The sequence below is a fragment of the Lissotriton vulgaris genome, chromosome 10 (genome assembly GCF_964263255.1).
Source record: "Lissotriton vulgaris chromosome 10, aLisVul1.2, whole genome shotgun sequence".
Classification (NCBI taxonomy): Eukaryota; Metazoa; Chordata; class Amphibia; order Caudata; family Salamandridae; genus Lissotriton; species Lissotriton vulgaris.
Window position 1 is genome coordinate 583,945,438 of NC_141698.1, and position 18,549 is coordinate 583,963,986.

An 18,549-nucleotide genomic window follows, 5' to 3' on the forward strand; every position below is an offset into this window, starting at 1 on the left:
ATTAAGACTAAACCTACTAAACAAAAAATTACATGCAACAGATTGCATTGGGGTTTTTCTTCTAAGGTATTGTAGGCTTTTTTTCATAAAATTAACAAAAGACATCAGTAATATTCACCTGGGCATCAAATGTACGTCCCGAGTGACACAGGTTGTTTAAGTCACAAAGTATAAAACCAGGAAGGATCTCCTCCTCTTCTATTCCTTTAAGTCTGATCTTCAAGTTTTCACCAGGAGAGACAGCTTCCGTTTCTACTTCATCTGAAAGGAGTCCGAGGACTTCCACTGTGTGCTTCAGAAGAGAAAAAAAAAAACCTTACACATCCAGATATTTTTTCTAGCCTAACTCCAAAAACTCTTCACAAATGTCTATTGTGAAAGCCAGTAAAATATCAGAGACTTTGTTGTTCAAGTAATTAGTAAAGGTCACCTTGCTTAGGACAATCATAAAAATGAAGTCTCCGGGTATTTATTTAAAAAACTCTATACTTTCATATAAAACAAACCAACAGTAACTGAAGAATGCTTTGTATTACATTGTCAAAAATGCCTTTCCAAAACACTTTGTTCAGTTCCTCATTTATTATCGCTACAATACTGCCTCTAAATTAGGAGCCGGGGCTGTTAAAAGGGAACAATGTGAAAGGAATATGCGCTCAATAATTAAGAAGGGATTTCAAGCCATTAGAAATAAAGGCACTTTCCATCTCCCTAACATGCAACTTGCCGTACTCTTTAATGAACATCACAACATTGCACATTTTGGTTGAAAGTCTTCAAAGTCTCAGTTCAATAAACTCCACAATCTTTCACAAAACTGTTCCCTGAACTGCAGCCTCCTCCTGGTACAAAGCCGATGTTACATGACATGTATCTTGACCCAGCAGTTGGTACGAATTGCATTTGTTTGAAGGGTTCACTAATTAATATCATCTTGACTACCTCCTTTGTGTCCAGGGATTCAGCCCGTAGTACACAGAGGCACACTTTATTCACATACAAAATTGACCTACTATTTAATGTGGTGCTTTATGCAACATGCACACCTGCTTATATGCCACCCTAGTAGAACCAACTATTTTAGATCAACTCTGTTGAGTTGCTACAAATACAGATATCAGTGCTGCAGACAGAAAGAGACTGCCGTTTTACACTATTTAACAAGTTTCTTCTGTGTAGGGGCTGGAAAAACAAAAAGAAATTTCAGGTAAGATTTTCCAGATGAACCTTTTGTACAGATTTTTTTGGGGGTCTTTCAGAACGTAGGGGTTTTTGGGCAGTATGCTGCATGGGTACTGCAGTTTACCATTAAAGTCCAAGAATGCTGTACTGATACATTGTTAGAGCAGTTTCTTCCTTTAAAGCATGTCTTTTTCCAGGTACTAGAAATGGAGAGGGCTAGAATCTCCAGATTTAGAATTACAGTTTATAGCAATACCAATAGCCAGTCCGTGCTTTACACAGTGTATAAAAAAAGTATTTAAATACATTAAGTACAAACATTTAAAATTAATACCTAGGATCAGCACCAGAAGGTAGCAGTACTTTGAGGTAGAGACAACACCAAACAGCATAATAAATCCTTAGCACTAAATTTCTTTCAACAGGGTCACTGAGGCTAATGTTATCTTGAAGGGACTACTTTTGGGTAAGTTTTCTGGAATCCTGTTTGGCTCACCATTTATTTGAAGGTGGTTAAGGGATACAGAAGCAGGTACAATACTTCTAACTATTATTTGGGTTCCCCTCTAGTATTTGAGGGACACACTAAAACGAAGAAACTTTAAAGAGTCAAACATAAAAGGTAGTACCACAAAATATGTAGAGCTCAAATGAACAAGTTACTTACCTTCGGTAACGCTTTTTCTGGTAGATCCAATATCTGCCTGTGGATTCCTCACCATGTGAATATCCCCTTGCGTCAGAAACATTCAGAAATTCTTTTTGTAGCTTCGCGCCGACGTGGACGACGTCACAGAGGTACGGCATCGCGCGCGACTCCGCTGACGTCACCGAAACCATAATAAGCCCACGCCGGCGTGATGACATCAGTTCCGCCCTTTTTTTCCCGTGCCTTCGAGGCACACGGATGTACCGATGACAGATATATACATAGTATACACAGTACACAAATGTCAAGATAACACAGTGTGAAGCAAATGCAGTAATGCAATTGAAATAAAACATTTCCTTGACAATAAAAAATATATACATTACAATAATCTCAGGCATAGAAGAGTGGACAACGGGGAGGCGGGCGGGTCAGTGTGGAATCAACAGGCAGATATTGTATCTACCAGAAAAAGCGTTACCGAAGGTAAGTAACTTGTTCTTCTGATAGATACATTTGCCAATGGATTCCTCACCTTGTGAATAGAGTCCAACAGCAGTCCCCACTTCCGGAGGAGGGTGTCCACTCTTCTATACCTGGAAATCCTGGAGGACAGCACGCGCAAAGTGGCCCTCCCTCCTCACCTCGGTATCCGAGCAGTAATGCTTCACGAAAGTGTGGAGGGAGGCCCAAGTCGCCTCTCTACAAATGTCCTCAACAGGCACACCCCTAGATAAAGCAGATGTAGAAGATTTTGTTCTAGTAGAGTGAGCTCTTATACCCTCCGGAGGCACCTTACCCGCCAGGGCGTAGCAGATCTTAATGCAGAGGATAATCCATATCGAGAGCGTGTGCTTGTGCACCGCCTTCCCCTTCTTGCAGCCAGCAAATCCAATAAACAGCTGGTCATCCAACCTGAACTCACTTGTCCTGTCTAGGTAAAAGCTCACTGCCCTCTTAGGGTCCAAGCGGTGAAGTCTCTCCTCCTCCTTGGAAGGGTGAGGGGGGAGGATAAAAAGGTAGGGAGGGTAACGGACTGCCCCAGATGGAAAGGAGTAACCACTTTATGCAGAAAAGCAGCCCTGGTCCTAAGAACCATCCTTTCAGCATGAATGGATACAAATGGGGGCTTTGAACTAAGAGCTTGAAGCTCACTTACCCCTCCTTGCCGAGGTAAATTGCTACTAGAAAAATAGTCTTAAAAGACAAGTCTCAAGGGACATTTGTGTAAAGGTTCAAAATGCGAACCCATCAAGAACGTAAGAACAAGGTTCAAGTCCCATTGAGGTACAATAAAAGGAGTTGGAGGAAATTTATTGGTAAGGCCCTTAATGAAACGTAATACAACAGGTGATTTAAACAAAGAGGGCTGGTCCGGCAAACAAAGGAAAGCCGATAAGGCTGACAAATAACCTTTGATAGTTGCCAACGCAAAACCCTGCTGGGCCAAAGAAAGTGCGAATTGAAGTAATAAATCGTAAATCATACGTTCTTATATAGCGCCTTTCACAGTAAGGTCTCAAGGCGCTTGCTTTGGGAACCCGTCCCGGCTTTTCCCTGCGAGATAACCCCTACTGGGCATCCCCAAGGTGAAAGCCAGGCATCCCATCGCGGTGGGGCCGTAGTGGAGATTAAGCAAACTGTTTCCCAGAGTTGCAGAGTGTGAACCCAAGATTAGAGTAGGCACCGAGGCGAGAATTAGAGTCCGTGGACGTTTTGAGCTCAAGACCCTGCCGCGTCGGGGATTGAACCCTGGTCCCGGGTCTGACCTCTGAGTCTGCCTCCTCTAACCGGTGAGCCACACTTCTCCTTATATTGTGTATATAGTATATTGGACAAACGAGCCCTTAAAGGGTCAACGGACTTCTCCCCACACCAAGCAACACATTTAGACCATCTATAAGAATAAATGGACTTGGGGGAGTCACGACTGGCCTATAAGATGACATCCACCACATCGTGCAGGAGAGAAAAGGAAATCAGGTTGCCCCGCTCAATCTCCAGGCATGAAGGTGTAAGGTCTGGAGGTGGGGGTGTAGAACCTGCCCCTCCATCTGAGAGAGGAGATCTGCCCTGTGAGGGAGACGGAGCGGCGGCCACGAGGAGAGGTGGAGAAGATCTGCATACCACACCCTTCTTGGCCAATCCGGGGCGATCAATATAACTTGGGCCCGGGACTGGCGAATCTTCCTCAGAACCAGAGGAATCAAGGGTATGGGAGGAAGTTGCGAGTCCCAACTCAATTGAAACGCGTCCCCCAAGACTCCCTGCATCGGAAACTGGAGGCTGCAGAATGACGGGCAGTGAGCATTCTCATGAGTGGCTAACAGTTCCACATGAGGAGTCCTCCACGTCCGAAAGATGAGACGAACTACCTCTGGATGGAGCCTCCACTCATGGTCGGCGGAGAACTGTCGACTGAGACTGTCTGCACGAACGTTCAGAACTCCGGCCAGATGATTTGCCATCAGACAAATCTGATAGTCCTGAACCCAGGACCAGAGACGCAGAGCCTCTCTGCAGAGACACTGGGACCCCACTCCTCCCTGCTTGTTGACATACCACATCGAGGTCGTGTTGTCTGTCAGGACTTAAACTGACTGACCGCGAACGAAAGGAAGGAAGGCCTTGAGCACCAGACATATCGCCCGCAATTCTAGAAGGTTGATGTGAAGCAACCTTTCCTCTGGAGACCAAAGACCTTTCACCTCCAGATCCCCCAGATGAGCACCACACCCTAGAGTGGAATCCGATATCACCGTGGCCACCCATGGAGGTAGTTGAAAAGGCTTTCCTTGTGACAGATTGCCTTCCACACCCCACCAAGACAGATCCGCTGCAGTTTCTCTCGAGATCCTCACTGACTCCCTGAGATCTCCGCTGTGCTGATACCACAGCCTGCGGAGGCACCACTGGAGTGCCCTCATGTGCCAGCGTGCATGGTTGACCAACAGGATGCAAGAAGCCATCAGACCGAGCAGACGAAGGACCTTCAGGACTGGAACGACCACTCCATTGTAAAATAAAGGAATCATTTCCTGTATGTCGCGAATCCTTTGAGGAGGAGGGAATGCACGACACACAGTAGTGTCCAGTACCGCACCTATGAACAGGTAGCGCTGGGAGGGCACCAGGTGAGATTTGGGTACATTTATCGAGAAACCCAACCTGTGCAACAACTGAGTTGTCTCTTGCAGATGATGGAGCACTATCTCCGGAGATTCTACTTTGAACAGCCAATCGTCCAGATACGTAAATACCGGTATCCCCGATCTTCTGAGATGTGCAGCCACCACTGCCATCACCTTGGTGAAGACTCGAGGCGCAGTAGTAAGACCAAACGGGAGGACCGCAAACTGGTAGTGTTGCAACCCAACCGTGAAACAGATATTTCCTGTGCGACTTCAGGATGGGAATATGAAAATACGCATCCTGCAAATCGATCAACACCATCCAGTCTTCTTCCAGCAGCGCTTGAAGAACCTGCACAAGGGTGAGCATCTTGAACTTCTCCTGCTTCAGGTAGAGATTCAAGATCCTGAGATCCAAGATAGGACGAAGTCTGCCATCCTTCTTGGGGATCAGAAAATACCGGGAGTAGCATCCCTGACCCCTTTCCTGCTCTGGAACCACCTCTATCGCACCATTTCTGAACAGTGCCAGGACTTCTTCCTGCAGGAGAAGCAGATGGTCCTCCGAACAATAACCCTGGCAAGGAGGGTATTTGGGGGGGAAATTCCCGAAAAGGAAGAGCATAGCCATTCTCCACAAGATTGAGAACCCAAAGATCTGATGTAATTAATTCCCAATCTCGTAGAAAATGGGTAAGCCGGCCCCCCACTGGGCCCACATGATCCTGAATGGCGGATCTAGGGCTGCTTTGCTGTGGTGGCAGGGGGCTGGGAAGGGGAGGAAGAGGAGGAGGAGGAGGCGGCGGCTTGGCGACCTCTAGGACGAGCTCCCTGTCTGCCCCTGTATGACTTGTACAGCGTATTCTGCTGCTGCTGCGGCTGCGATTGTTTGTAGGCCCGAAAGGAAGATCTGCCAAATCCTCTGACTCATTTTCCAAAGATTTTGCTGTCGGTCTACTGTCTTTAAACCGCTCTAAAGCAGCGTCAGCCTTTTTACCAAACAATCCTGACCCATCAAAGGGCAAATCCATTAAAGCGGACTGAACATCCACAGAGAATTCGGACTATTTCAACCACGCAGGTCTCCTAGTGGCCACAGATGAACCCATCACTCTCGCCACCGAATCAGCCGTGTCCAGCCCACTCTGGATTTCCTGCCTTGCCGCAGCCTGAGTGCCAGAAATAAACTCCTGAAAATCCTTTCTATCGTTCTCAGGGATTTTAGGCACCAACTGCTTGATGGAATCCATCAAAGCATGGATGTATCTACCCATCAGGCAAGTTGCATTTGAAGACTTTAGCGCCATGCTGGCTGATGAAAAGATTTTGTTTGCCGCCTGGTCTCATTTCCTTGCCTCCGTTTCCCCAGGAACCTGCAGAAAAGCACCTGTTGACTTCTTTGAGCAGGCTGCCTGCACAACCAAACTCTCCGGCAGGGGGTGCGTTGACAAAATGTCCTGGTCACCAGGTGCCACCCTATACCTCCTTGCTACAGCCCTTGAAACAGCAGGAGCAGTCAGAGGTTTCTTCCAAACTTCATAAATGGGTTCAGCCAAAGCGTCATTAAAAGGAAGCATTGGTTAAATAACTGAGGAAAGCGAGTGAAGGACCTCAGTAAGAATATTTAACAAGTCTGCAGCGGTGGACAGAGTAATATTTAACAAGTCTGCAGCCTTCTTAATTACAACGTGATAAGGTGTCACATCCTTGAAAGGCACGTCTGACACAGAGGCCAAATCCCACTCAGGAGACAGTTCAAGTCGCCTGGCCTCTCTCAGGTCATCAAAAGCATCCTCCGAATCCTGTAACTCCCCTTCCTCCACGTCAGCATCCCGATATCTTTCTTCCCCCAGAAGTCTCTGGGCCTCACGCCCCGACCTCTCCTTCATGAACGAAGTCGACGGATCCAGGACCGACTCCGCCGGAGTCTAACCCGAAGTTGGGCGAGGAAGCTTAACTCTAGGCCGAACGGGATTCTGCATCGGAGTCGTGGGCACCAGCGTCTATGGAATCTGCGTGGATGGATTCGGCGTCGAAGGCCTCGGCGGCGCCGGGAAATGCCACTGCGGTGCTCGAGCTGGCATGAAAGGCATAGAGGGCGCAGGAGCATAAGCCTGGGGGACACCCAGGTTATACGCCACAGGACCCGTGGGACCAACAGGAGCACCAGAGGGGTACATTGCCCATGAGTAAACTCCAAACATGGCATTCAGGAACTGGGATGGATCCTGACCTGGAGCCGGAAAGGCTGGATAAGGGCCCCCAGGTTGTTCGAGGGAGCGGAGTAGTCTCGACGTTTATCTCCACCTCAGGCTGGGGCACCGGGGTCGATGAACCCGCAGGCACTAGAACCTCGCCTTCACCAACTTCCGCCACCTCACCTTCATCCTCCTGACCAGAAGGATAGGACGGGCCCGGAGAAGGATTCGCTAGCTGCTTCGGTGACTCAGGCGAATCCGCACGCAAAGCCCCACCCTTGGAGTCCTGGGCTTCCGAACCCGAAGCCATCGCTTCTTTACGAAGTAGCTTCACCTGCGACTTCGGCCTCAAACTAGAGTCCTTCCCTGAGTGATGTCGGGACCCATGGCTTCTCTTCTTGTGCTTCTTCCTTGAAGATCTCGAAGCATGAGCAGAAGACGACTCCGAACGAGACCTCGAACGCAGAGTTTGCGACTTCGAAGTCTTCTTATCTTTCTTGCTTTTCAACTTTGCGACGAGTAGCTTAGTCTCCCTCTCTCGGAGGGCCTTTGGAGTCATCTTACAAGATGGGCAATCCTCGACGTCATGATCGGAGCTCAGACACCAGACGCAGCACTCAGTGATTGACATCGTCTTGCCACATTCCCCGCAAGCTTTAAATCCAGTCTTCTTCGAAGACATCTCGACAAAAGACAATGAAACACAGAAGAAAACTACAAAGTTACTATAAAGCTACAGACAATCCCTTGAAAACCGTTCGCGTCGATGAAACGGAAAAAAGGGAACTGACGTCATCACACCGGCGTGGGCCTATTATGGTGTCGGTGACATCAGCGGAGTCGCGCCCGATGGCGTGCCTCTGTGACATAGTCCACGTCGGCGCGAAGCTACAAAAAGAATTTCTGAATGTTGTTGACGCAAGGGGGATATTCACAAGGTGAGTAATCCACTGGAAGATTTATCTATCAGAAGCCGTTGCAGCTTTCCTGATGTTATAGGCCCCAATGTCATCCGGCGGCGAAGGCCTCGAAGGATACGCCTCCACAGGCGCTTCCGGGTTTTCGGCGTCGAGGTCCTGCCACTCCAGGTCCTGAGTCATCGAAGATGCCGAGCCGAAGCTCGTTCCCTTGTCATCATCGCACAAGTTACTACTTGTGTAACGATATATCTGTAAGAGACATTAGTTAGTGATAGATTCCTTACCTTAGAATATCCCCAGGTGTCAGACTGAATCCAGAAATTTTTGCGTAGCAATACCCCTGCGCGTCGGTAGGCGTCGTCTGCGGCTCCGCGTCAGTCATCGTTAGCGCCGGAATGACGTCGGAGTACTTAGACGCCGCCCATGCGCACTGACGTCAGTTCTGATGCACAGCTTTTCCGCGCCAGATACGCAGAGCCATGATAGAACAGACACTGGTGCCATGAAACTAGGGCCCTGAAAGGGGATGACCTTAACCATAGATATCGGTTCGCAGAACGGGGAGGATGGGTGGGTCGGTAAGGAATCTATCACTAACTAATGTCACTTACAGATATATCGTTACACAAGTATTAACTTGTGCATCTGAAAGAGACACGTTAGTGATAGATTCCTTACCTTAGAATAGATACCCCAGCAATACCAACACCAGTGGTGGGTCTGCGAACCAATAATCACACCAGGAAGTCCTGGAGGACGGAACTGCCAAAAAAGCCATCCCTCCGGACTGGACTGTCCAGGCAGTAGTGTCTTGCGAACGTGTGCAGCGAGGCCCACAAAGCTGCCTGCCAAATGTCCTGTAAGGGGACTCCTCGGCCCAAGGCAGTTGTTGCCGTGGCTAGAGTGGAATGAGCCCACAATCCAGCAGGGGGCTCCTTTTTGGCCATGGAGTAACATGCCTGAATACACAAGATGATCCCCTTCTTCGCGCCCACGGAACCAACAAAGAGTTGGTCATGCACCCGAACTGGCGTGTGCGATCTAGGTAATAAGAGCGCACGTTTTGGGTCCAGACGGTGGAGCCTCTCTTGCTCTTTCGAGGGATGCGGAGGCGGAAAGAAGGTGGGCAAGGTAATGGACTGCCCGATGTGGAAGGCCGTGACAACCTTGGGCAGAAAGGAAGGTCTTGTCCGCCACACAACCTTGTCCGGATGAACATAGAGGAAAGGTGGAGTAGAAGAGCCTGGAGCTCACTCACTCTCCTGGCAGAGGTGATGGCCACCAGGAAAGCAGTCTTCAAAGTAAGAACACGGAGAGGGCAGTTATGGAGCGGCTCAAAGGGAGCACACATTAGATAAGTGAGTAAAAGATTCAAGTCCCACTGGGGCATCACAAAGGGAACAGGAGGGAACATGTGTGTGTGATGCCCTTCAGAAATCTATTTACAATGGGGGACTTGAATAAGGAAGGATGATCAGGTAGCCGTAAGAAGGCGGAAAGAGCAGAAAGGAACCCTTTAAGAGTGCCCAGAGCAGAGCCCTGCTGGGCAAGGGAAAGAAGGAAGAGTAGAACTTCAGAAAGGGGTGCAGAGAGTGGGTCCACAGCCTTTGCTGTGCACCATGCCACAAATCTGTTCCACCTACAGGCGTATACAGACTTTGTGGAGGGACGCCTGGCTGCCAGAATGATATCACAGACTTCGGGAGGCAAGTCAAATGCCCTCAACTGCCGCCGCTCAATCTCCAAGCTTGTAGGTGGAGACTGGACAGGTTCGGGTGCAGGGCCGTCCCCTGCTGCTGCGACAGAAGGTCCTCCCGAAGAGGCAGACGAATCTTGGGGATCGACTGACATGCTGAGTAGCTCGGGATACCAGCATCTTCGTGCCCAGTCCGGCACCACAAGGATAACCTGGGCCCGGTCGCGCCTGATCTTCAGCACTCTGGGAAGAAGTGGTACAGGCGGAAAGACGTACAATAGACCGCAACTCCACTCGCGACGAAAAGCGTCTGAGCGACTGCCGCCTTGGAAATTCCAACGCGCAGAACTGATGACATTGCGCGTTCTCTTCTGTGGCGAATAGATCTAACCAAGGCTCTCCCCATTGCTGAAAGAGGCCTTGCGCCACAACCGAGTTCAGACGCCATTCGTGATCCATCATGCACAGACGGCGGAGTTCGTCCACCCTGGCATTCAGAGAGCCTGCCAGGTGTTGAACCACCAGGTCACGCCCGGATGTTCCAGCCACTGCCAGAGGCGCAGAGCCTCCTCGCATAGGGTCCATGACCCCACCCGGCCTTGTTTGTTGCAGTACCACATGGCGGTGGTGTCGTCTGTGAACACCTGCACTACACTCCCCCGGACAGAGGGGAGGAATGCCTTCAGTGCTAGACGAATCGCCCGCAGCTCCAAAAGGTTGATATGGAGCCGGGACTCCGCCGGAGACCAGAGGGCTCTGATCTCTGCCTTTTCCATGTGGCCTCCCCAGCCCTGGAGGGATGTGTCAGTCACAACCACGTGCTCCGGGTGGGGTAGGGAGAGGGATCTGCCACTGACCCAATCGCGGTCCATGAGCCACCACTGCAGTTGTCTCGCAGTGCCCTCCAAGATCAAGACATGATCGGACAGGTTGCCCTGATGCTGGGCCCACTGAAACTTCAGGTCCCACTGCAGAGCCCGCATCCGCAACGGGGCGTGATGCACCAGAAGGATGCAGGAGGCCATCAGCCCCAGAAGCCGCAGCGTCAACCTGACCGAGACTCGGGATAAAGGCTGAAAGATGGGAATCAGAGCCTGTATATCCCGAACCCGCTGTTCGAGAGGGTAAACCTGAAACTGCACCGAGTCGAGAACCGCTCCGATGAAGAGGAGCTTCTGAGAGGGACACAGGTGCGACTTCGGCATATTGATGGTGAACCCCAGCAAATTCAGGAGGCCGGCCGTAGTCTGGAGGTGGCGGATGACTGTCTGGGGCGAGCCCGCCTTCAACAACCAGTCGTCTAGGTAGGGGAAGACGGACACCCCTAACCTGCGCAGATGAGCTGCGACCACTGCCATAACCTTCGTGAACACCCGTGGGGCGCTGCTAAGGCCGAAGGGGAGCACCATAAACTGAAAGTGCTCTTGGCCTACCGTGAACCGTAGGTAATGCCGGTGGGCCGGCAGGACGGGGATGTGGAAATAAGCGTCCTGCAAGTCCAACGCTACCAGCCAGTCTTCTGGGTCTATGGCAGCTAGGACCTGAGCCAAAGTCAGCATCTAGAACTTCTCCTTCCGGAGGAAGCCGTTGACGTTCCGCAGGTCCAATATAGGGCATGGGCCCCCTTTGCCCTTCTTGGGTACCAGAAAGTAGTGGGAGTAACATCCACACCCTACTTCTGGCCCAGGAACGCGCTCAATGGCCCCCTTGGCCAAGAGGGCCGTGACTTCCTCTTGCAGAAGTTTCAAGTGATCCCCCGACACGACGGCGTTTCAGGATGTTGGCACAGGGGATTATGGGGGTTGTAGGATTTTCCTTCAATGAAAGTAAATAGAGGCGGAAGTCAAGGTGCGCGATGAAGGGGAGGGTTGAAAGAAAGAAAGGCGGGAGGTTCTAGTTAAAAGAAAGGCGGGGGACGAAGTGGGTCCAGTTTCTATTGCCACGAGAGGGGAGAAAGTTTTTCATCTGAGCAGGTATGCTAGGCGGGAGGGGTTGGGTGAAATGGAGGAGGTGAAATCAAGGTGAAGGAGTAACTGTAGTAAAGAGGGTATGTAGGGGAGAGGTTCGAGTAAAGTGTTTATAGTGAAGGGGGTGGTAACGAATAGAAATGGAATGAGAGTAAGGAAAACAGCATGACAAGGAAGAGGGAAGTTGAATAGTTGTGGGTGGAGGAGCGATGACCGAGCGCACAGTTATAAAAGTAAAAGATGAGGAATCAGATGGGAGGGGGCACCTGTACGTAATATTAGTGACAGTCAACGATGGAGATTATGAGGAAAATGTTGTGTAACGGTTAGACATATGTAATTAATTGAATGAGTCTACTTTGTAGTTTTAAACAAGATGTTAAGATATGTTTTATTTTCATTTACAGTTTTCCCCTGACGAAGGACCTGTAAGGTCCGAAATGCATTGGGTCTAATAAACTGCTCGAACAGAACCGTGCTTTAGTTGTGTTCTTGGGGAGAAAAGGTTCGGAAGGCCGACCAGAACATGAAAAATTTGGAAAATTGCATTTCCTTGCATGAGGGCGTATTTTTGAAAAATGACATGGAAACGTGTGGAAGTAACATTGTGCATTAAATTAAGTATGAAAAAACGAAGCAAAAAAGATGACAGATTAAGCAAAATGGATGCAAAAGCAATTATTTAAACGTGGCTGTTGCCACTGTAATGGGGCTAAAATGAAGCCCCATAATTTTGGTATTTGAGTTCATTACGTGCAGTGTGGGCTTGGCATGTCAAACAGTGAGCACCCAATTCGAAGAAAGTTTACGAGTAAAAACATAGGAATAATATGGATGAGAAGAGTGGAGTGCAACCCGTTCTTCATGTGTAATTATGGATGGAGGGGTCGCCACGAAGGGGACGGAGTAGCCCCTTCGGACGATCTGCAGCACCCACCTGTCCGACGTGATAGTGCGCCAGTGGGAGAGGTGATGGTGAACCCTGCCTGCCACAGGCATCACATGGGCCTGAAAACTCGGAAGGTTTTGAGGCGGGTGCTGTGGAGGGAGGTGTGGACTGGCCTTGCCGTTGTCCCCGACCGCCGCCACGGCGGTTTCCACGTCCGCCACCGCGCTGTTGAACATTCTGCGGCACGTGGCTGGCAGCACGTGTGGGGGCGCCCCTTCCGTGGCCACAAAAGGAGCGTAAGGCACCCGATTGCTGGCGTGGGGCCGAGAGGCCCAAGGACTTGGCCGTAGCCCTTAAAACGTTCCAGCGCATGGTCTGCCTTGTCGCCGAAGAGGCAACTGCCATCGAACGGCATGTCCAGAAGTGTGGCCTGGACATCGGCCGAGAAGTTGGCGGACCTCAACCAGGCAAGGCGTCAAACCACCACCGTCGTTGCCGTTGCCCTGCCCAGTGAGTCCGTGGTATCCAGCCCACACCGGATGGCATATCGCGCTGCATCTCGGCCCTCCGCAAGGGTTTGGGCGAGTTTAGCCCGGACCTCCTCCGGACATTGTGGAAGCACGTCCGCAACCGCGTCCCACAGAGTGTGGGTGTAGCGGCCCAAGAGACAGGCGGTATTGACAGACCGCAGCCCTAAGCTTAGGGACGAGAACACCTTCTTCCCGAACTGTTCATATCTCTTGGATTCCCGGTCGGGCGGGGCCGACGGGAACGCAGTCTGGGAATTGGAGGCCTGGATGACCAGGCTCTCAGGGGTGGGATGGGTGGACAAAAAGCTAGGGTCGCCCGGGGCCGGGCGTATCGTCTGGCCACGTTCCTATCCAAAGGTGGACCTGTGGCGGGCTTGGACCAGGTGCCCACAAGATTGTCACACAAGGCCTCATTGAACGGCAGCAGAGGCTCGCTGGAGCTTGACTGCGGTTTGAGGACCTCTGTGAGGAGGTTAGTCCTTATGGCCGCGACGGGGAGCTCAAGGTTTAAGGCCTTGGCCGCCCTCGTCAACACTACACTATATGTAGACCCCCTCCTCCGAAGCCACGGTCGGAGGAGAGACAAATCCAGTGTCTGGCAATGCAAATGCTACTTACCAGTATGCATCTGTTCTTGGCATGTAGGGCTGCTGACATTCATATCTGTGCATAGTCCGCCACCTAGTGTTGGGTCCGGATGATTGCACATTGTTGTCCTGGAAGAGTCTTCGAAGTATCACGAGATAGGTGGCTCCTCCCCTGGACTACAGTGCGCATGGGCATCGCCTCCATCCCCAGATTGTTTTTAGCCATTGGCAGAGATGGAGTGAAGAATGTGAGTGATGACCATGCTATGAGCATATGTGTATATAGGAATAAATACTGCAGCTGCTACAGGCGCCGGGGAGGAGGGTGGGCGATATGAATGTCAGCAGCCCTACATGCCAAGAACAGATGCATACTGGTAAGTAGCATTTGCAGTTCGAGGCATGTGGGCTGCTAAATTCATATCTGTGCATAGAATACATAGCAGTCCCTCCATTATCGGCGGCCGCCCGTGCCAGCTGCAGCAGTCTGAAAAAGCGTTTTTAGAACAGCCTGACCAACAGCTGCCTGCTGTTTGGAATGCACGTCTACACAGTAGTGCTTAGTGAAAGTATGTGTGGTAGACCATGTGGCTGCTCTACAGATATCTTCTAAGGGAATGTTACCTAGGAAAGCCATAGAGGCCCCCAACTTCCTAGTGGAGTGGGCCCTTGGTGGGATAGTGAGAGTGCGCTTAGCTTTAGCGTAACAGATCTGAATGCACTTTACTATCCATCTAGCAATCCCCGCTTTGGAGATAGCGTTCCCCTTGTGTTGTGTGGCAAAAGCAACAAAAAGTTGTTTGGTTTTGCGGAAATCTTTCGTCCTGTCAACATAGTACATCAAGGCCCTTTTCACATCAAGGGTGTGGAGCATGCGCTCCGCCAGCGTCTCTGGGTTTTGGAAAAACACCGGCAATTCAATTGTCTGGTTTATGTGGAATTGTGAGACCACTTTGGGTAAGAATTTAGGGTTAGTGCGGAGCACCACCCTGTTAGCATGTACTTGGAAGAAAGGTTCTTGGATGATGAGCGCCTGCAGTTCGCTAACCCTCCGTAGCGATGTAATTGCTACTAAGAACGCAACCTTCCAAGTTAAAAATTGGAGCTCACAAGAGTGCAGTGGCTCAAAGGGAGGACCCATCAGCCTGGTTAGAACCACATTGAGGTTCCATTCTGGAGCTGGTGGGGTCCTTGGTGGAATGACCCTCCTGAGTCCTTCCAGAAAGGCTTTGATAGCAGGGACCTTAAAGAGTGACAGGTGCTGCCTATTCTGGAGGTATGCTGCCATAGCAGACAGGTGAATGCGGATGGAAGAGTACGCTAGATTACATCGATACAGGTGAAAAAGGTAACAGATGATGTTTTGAATGGAAGCATCTAGCGGGTCAATGTTGTGGTTAGCACAATAGATGACAAACCTCTTCCATTTAGCCGCATAACAAGCTCTAGTAGTGGGCTTCCTTGCCTCCCGAATGATGTCCATGCAACCGGGAGGAAGATTGAGGTAGCCAAACTCTAGGACTTCAGGAGCCAGATCGCCAGGTTGAGCTGTTGCGGATCTGGGTGCTGAATGTCGCCATGGCTCTGCGTCAGAAGGCTGGGAGTGAGATGAAGCCTTCGATGCGGTACCACGGAGAGTTCCAGAAACGTGGTGTACCATGGTTGGCGAGCCCACGTTGGAGCAACCAGGATGAGCGTCATCGAGTGCTGCCTGAGCTTGCGTGCCACCAGCGGTATCAGAGGTGCTGGGGGAAAGCGTACGCAAATCTGCCTGACCAGTTCATCCACATCGCATTGCCCTGTGATTGGGGGTGTGGGAACCTGGCGGCGAAGCTTTGGCATTTTGCGTTCTCCTTTGTGGCGAACAGGTCTATCTCTGGATGACCCCACATTTGGAAGTACGGTTGGAGTACTGATGGATGTATCTCCCACTTGTGCATCTGATGGCTGTGCCTGCTGAGCAGATCTGCCATTTGATTGTCCTTGCCCGGGAGATGCTCTGCCATGAGGAAGATGTTCCTCTGAATGGCCCACTTCCACATGCTCTGAGCCAGATGAGACAGCTGCGGAGAGTGTGTGCCTCCCTGCTTCTGAATGTAGTACATGGCCGTCATGCTGTCCGTCCGGATCAACACGACCTTGTTGCACAGATGTACTTTGAACGCCTTTAAGGCCATGAAGATTGCCATCAGTTCCAACACATTGATGTGCATCTTCCTTTGCTGTAGTGTCCATAGTCCCTGCACAGTGTAATGGAGTACATGCGCTCCCCATCCCTGGAGAGAGGCGTCCGTCGTCAGGATAATCTGTGGGACAGGCTCCTGGAACGGTCGGCCCTTGCAAAGGTTTTGTGGATTCCACCAATGCAGAGAGTTGTATGCCCGACCGCTCACCAACACTAGGTCTGTCAGTTGCCCATGAGCCTGAGTCCACTGACGTGCTAGGCACTCCTGAAGTGGACGCATATGTAGTCTTGCGTGCGGGACAATGGAGATGCAGGAGGCCATCATGCCTATCAACTGCATGAACACCTTTGCGGGAAGCGAGTGCTGGGGTCTGAATCGTTGGATCAGCGCCTGGATACTGGCGATTCTCACTGAATTCGGCTGCGCAGTGGCTGCCAGAGTGTCGATTGTCGCGCCCAGATACTGTCGCACGTGGGCGGGCTGGAGATGGGACTTTGGGTAGTTCAGAGAGAATCCCAGATCGTGCAGGAGACTAATGGTGCGTGACACGTGGTCTACGCACTGCTGTTCTGTTTTGGCTTGAATGAGCCAGTCGTCCAGGTATGGAAAGACGTGGACGTGCTGGCGACGGAGATGCGCCGCCACAGTCGCCAGGCATTTTGTAAATACCCTTGGTGCCGTGGTGACCCCGAACGGCAGAACTCTGAACTGGTAATGCTGGTCTAAGATCGTGAATCTGAGATACTTCCTGTGGGAAGGATGCAGGGGGATATGAAAATAGGCATCCTTCAGATCCAACGTAGCCAGAAAGTCCCCCTGTTGAAGCAGGGGAAGCACCTGCTGCAACGTGAGCATATGGAAGTGCTCCGAGAGGATGTACCAGTTCAGGGGCCTGAGGTCCAGGATCGGTCTGAGGGATCCGTCCTTTTTGGGGATCAAAAAATACAGGGAGTAAACCCCTGTTCCCCGCTCTTGCAATGGAACGAGCTCTATCGCCCCTTTTTGCAGCATGACTAGAACTTCTTGCTGCAACAAGGTCAAGTGCTCGCCGGACATAGGACGGCTTCTTGGCGGTATGTCCGGTGGAATGGACGTAAGCTCTAGACAGTACCCGTACTGGATAAGAGACCTCACCCACCTATCCGTGGTGACGGACCTCCACGCTGGCAGGAACTGCTGGAGTCTCCCCCCGACCGGTGTTGTGTGATCGGGGGGCAGTGACAAGACGTCACTGCTTGTTGGTGGTGGTGGACCTGGAGCCATTGTTTCCACGTCCCCTGCCCTTGATATTATTGCCTCTGTAACCACCTCTACCCTTGTTATACGAGGGCTGGGTGTTACCCTTGTAATATTGTGTAGACTGGGATGCCTGTCCCCGTGATGTGCCTTTTGAATTTGAGCGGCGAAAGGAACCACCCCGAAACTGCTGACTTTGTAAAGCCCCCATTGACTTGGCAGTTTCAGTATCCTTTTTCATCTTTTCCAGGGAGGCATCCACCTCAGGGCCAAACAGATGGTCAGGGTTCACTGTTTGACTCAATATCGTGGTTTGGATGTCGGGTTTGAACCCCGAAATTCTAAGCCAGGCATGGCGTCTAAGTAACACACTTGTATTGATAGCTCTGGAGGCTGTGTCTGCCACATCTAGGGCACATTTGATGGATGCATTTGTAATGAGTTTACCCTCCTGAATGAGCATCTCTCCTGCCTCCTTGTATTGGTCAGGCAAGTGTTGCAGAATGGCCTCTAATGTGTCATAATGGGCCCTATCATAATGGGCAAGCAGGGCTTGGGTGTTAGATATTCTCCAGATGTTAGCTGCCTGTGCACCAATGCGTTTGCCTGAGGCCTCAAAGATCTTGGACTCTTTGTCTGGGGGAGGAGCGTCACCAGTAGTCTGCGAATTCGCCCTCTTCCGAGCGTTGGAAACAACCAAGGAGTCCAATGGCAAGTGTCCCTTGATATAAGTGGGATCCGTGGGCGCTGCCTTATATTTCCTGTCGATGCGAGGGTTGACCACACGCGCTCGGGTGGGCTCTTTGAAAACCTCCGGTGCATGTTTAAGCACCCCCTTAAGCATCGGTAGCGTTTTGACTTGCTTTTCGGCTACCGAGAAGGTGTCGAATAAGAAGTCCGCATCCACGGGGTCCGAGTGCAGCTCGACGTCATGGTTAGCCGCAGCTCTCTCTATCAAAGCATTGAAGGCCGCCGAGTCCTCTGTCGGGGACGTCTTGGCGGCGAAAAGTTGAGTGTCCTGACCCGACTGCGGGTCTTCTGTGTCGCCTCCTGCACCCAAGGTACATGCTCCTCCTCCGGATCCGAGTACGCAGGATAGTTGTACTCGGCATCTTCCTCGTCCGCATCGGCTGCGACAGAATGCGTCGGCGAGTGTTCCAAGGCCTGTGGGGACACAGGTTCCACCAGAGCCGAAGAGTCCGCAGAGTACTTCTTGTTTTTGAGCGGGATCTTAAAAGGTTCCAACGCCGGCTCCGTCGTGATTTTTCTTTTGAGGAGCGACAGTTTCCCGGTGTTGGCGTCGATGATGACCTCACGACGTTCCTCCACCGCAAGCGGCTGGAGCCGAAGCTTCGACACCACCAAGGCAGCTTTCGGC

The 18,549-nt window shown here is 51.0% G+C and overlaps 1 protein-coding gene across 1 annotated transcript in view; it reads right to left on the reverse strand.

Annotated features, from left to right (window-relative positions):
* GSPT1 (G1 to S phase transition 1) overlaps nt 1-18,549 on the reverse strand; it is a 612,577-nt gene that overhangs the window by 197,073 nt on the left and 396,955 nt on the right. Inside the window, exon 12 of the mRNA XM_086941426.1 lies at nt 119-292. Within this exon, the coding sequence (XP_086797552.1) occupies nt 119-292 (174 nt within the window). The remainder of the gene's footprint in view (nt 1-118; nt 293-18,549) is intronic.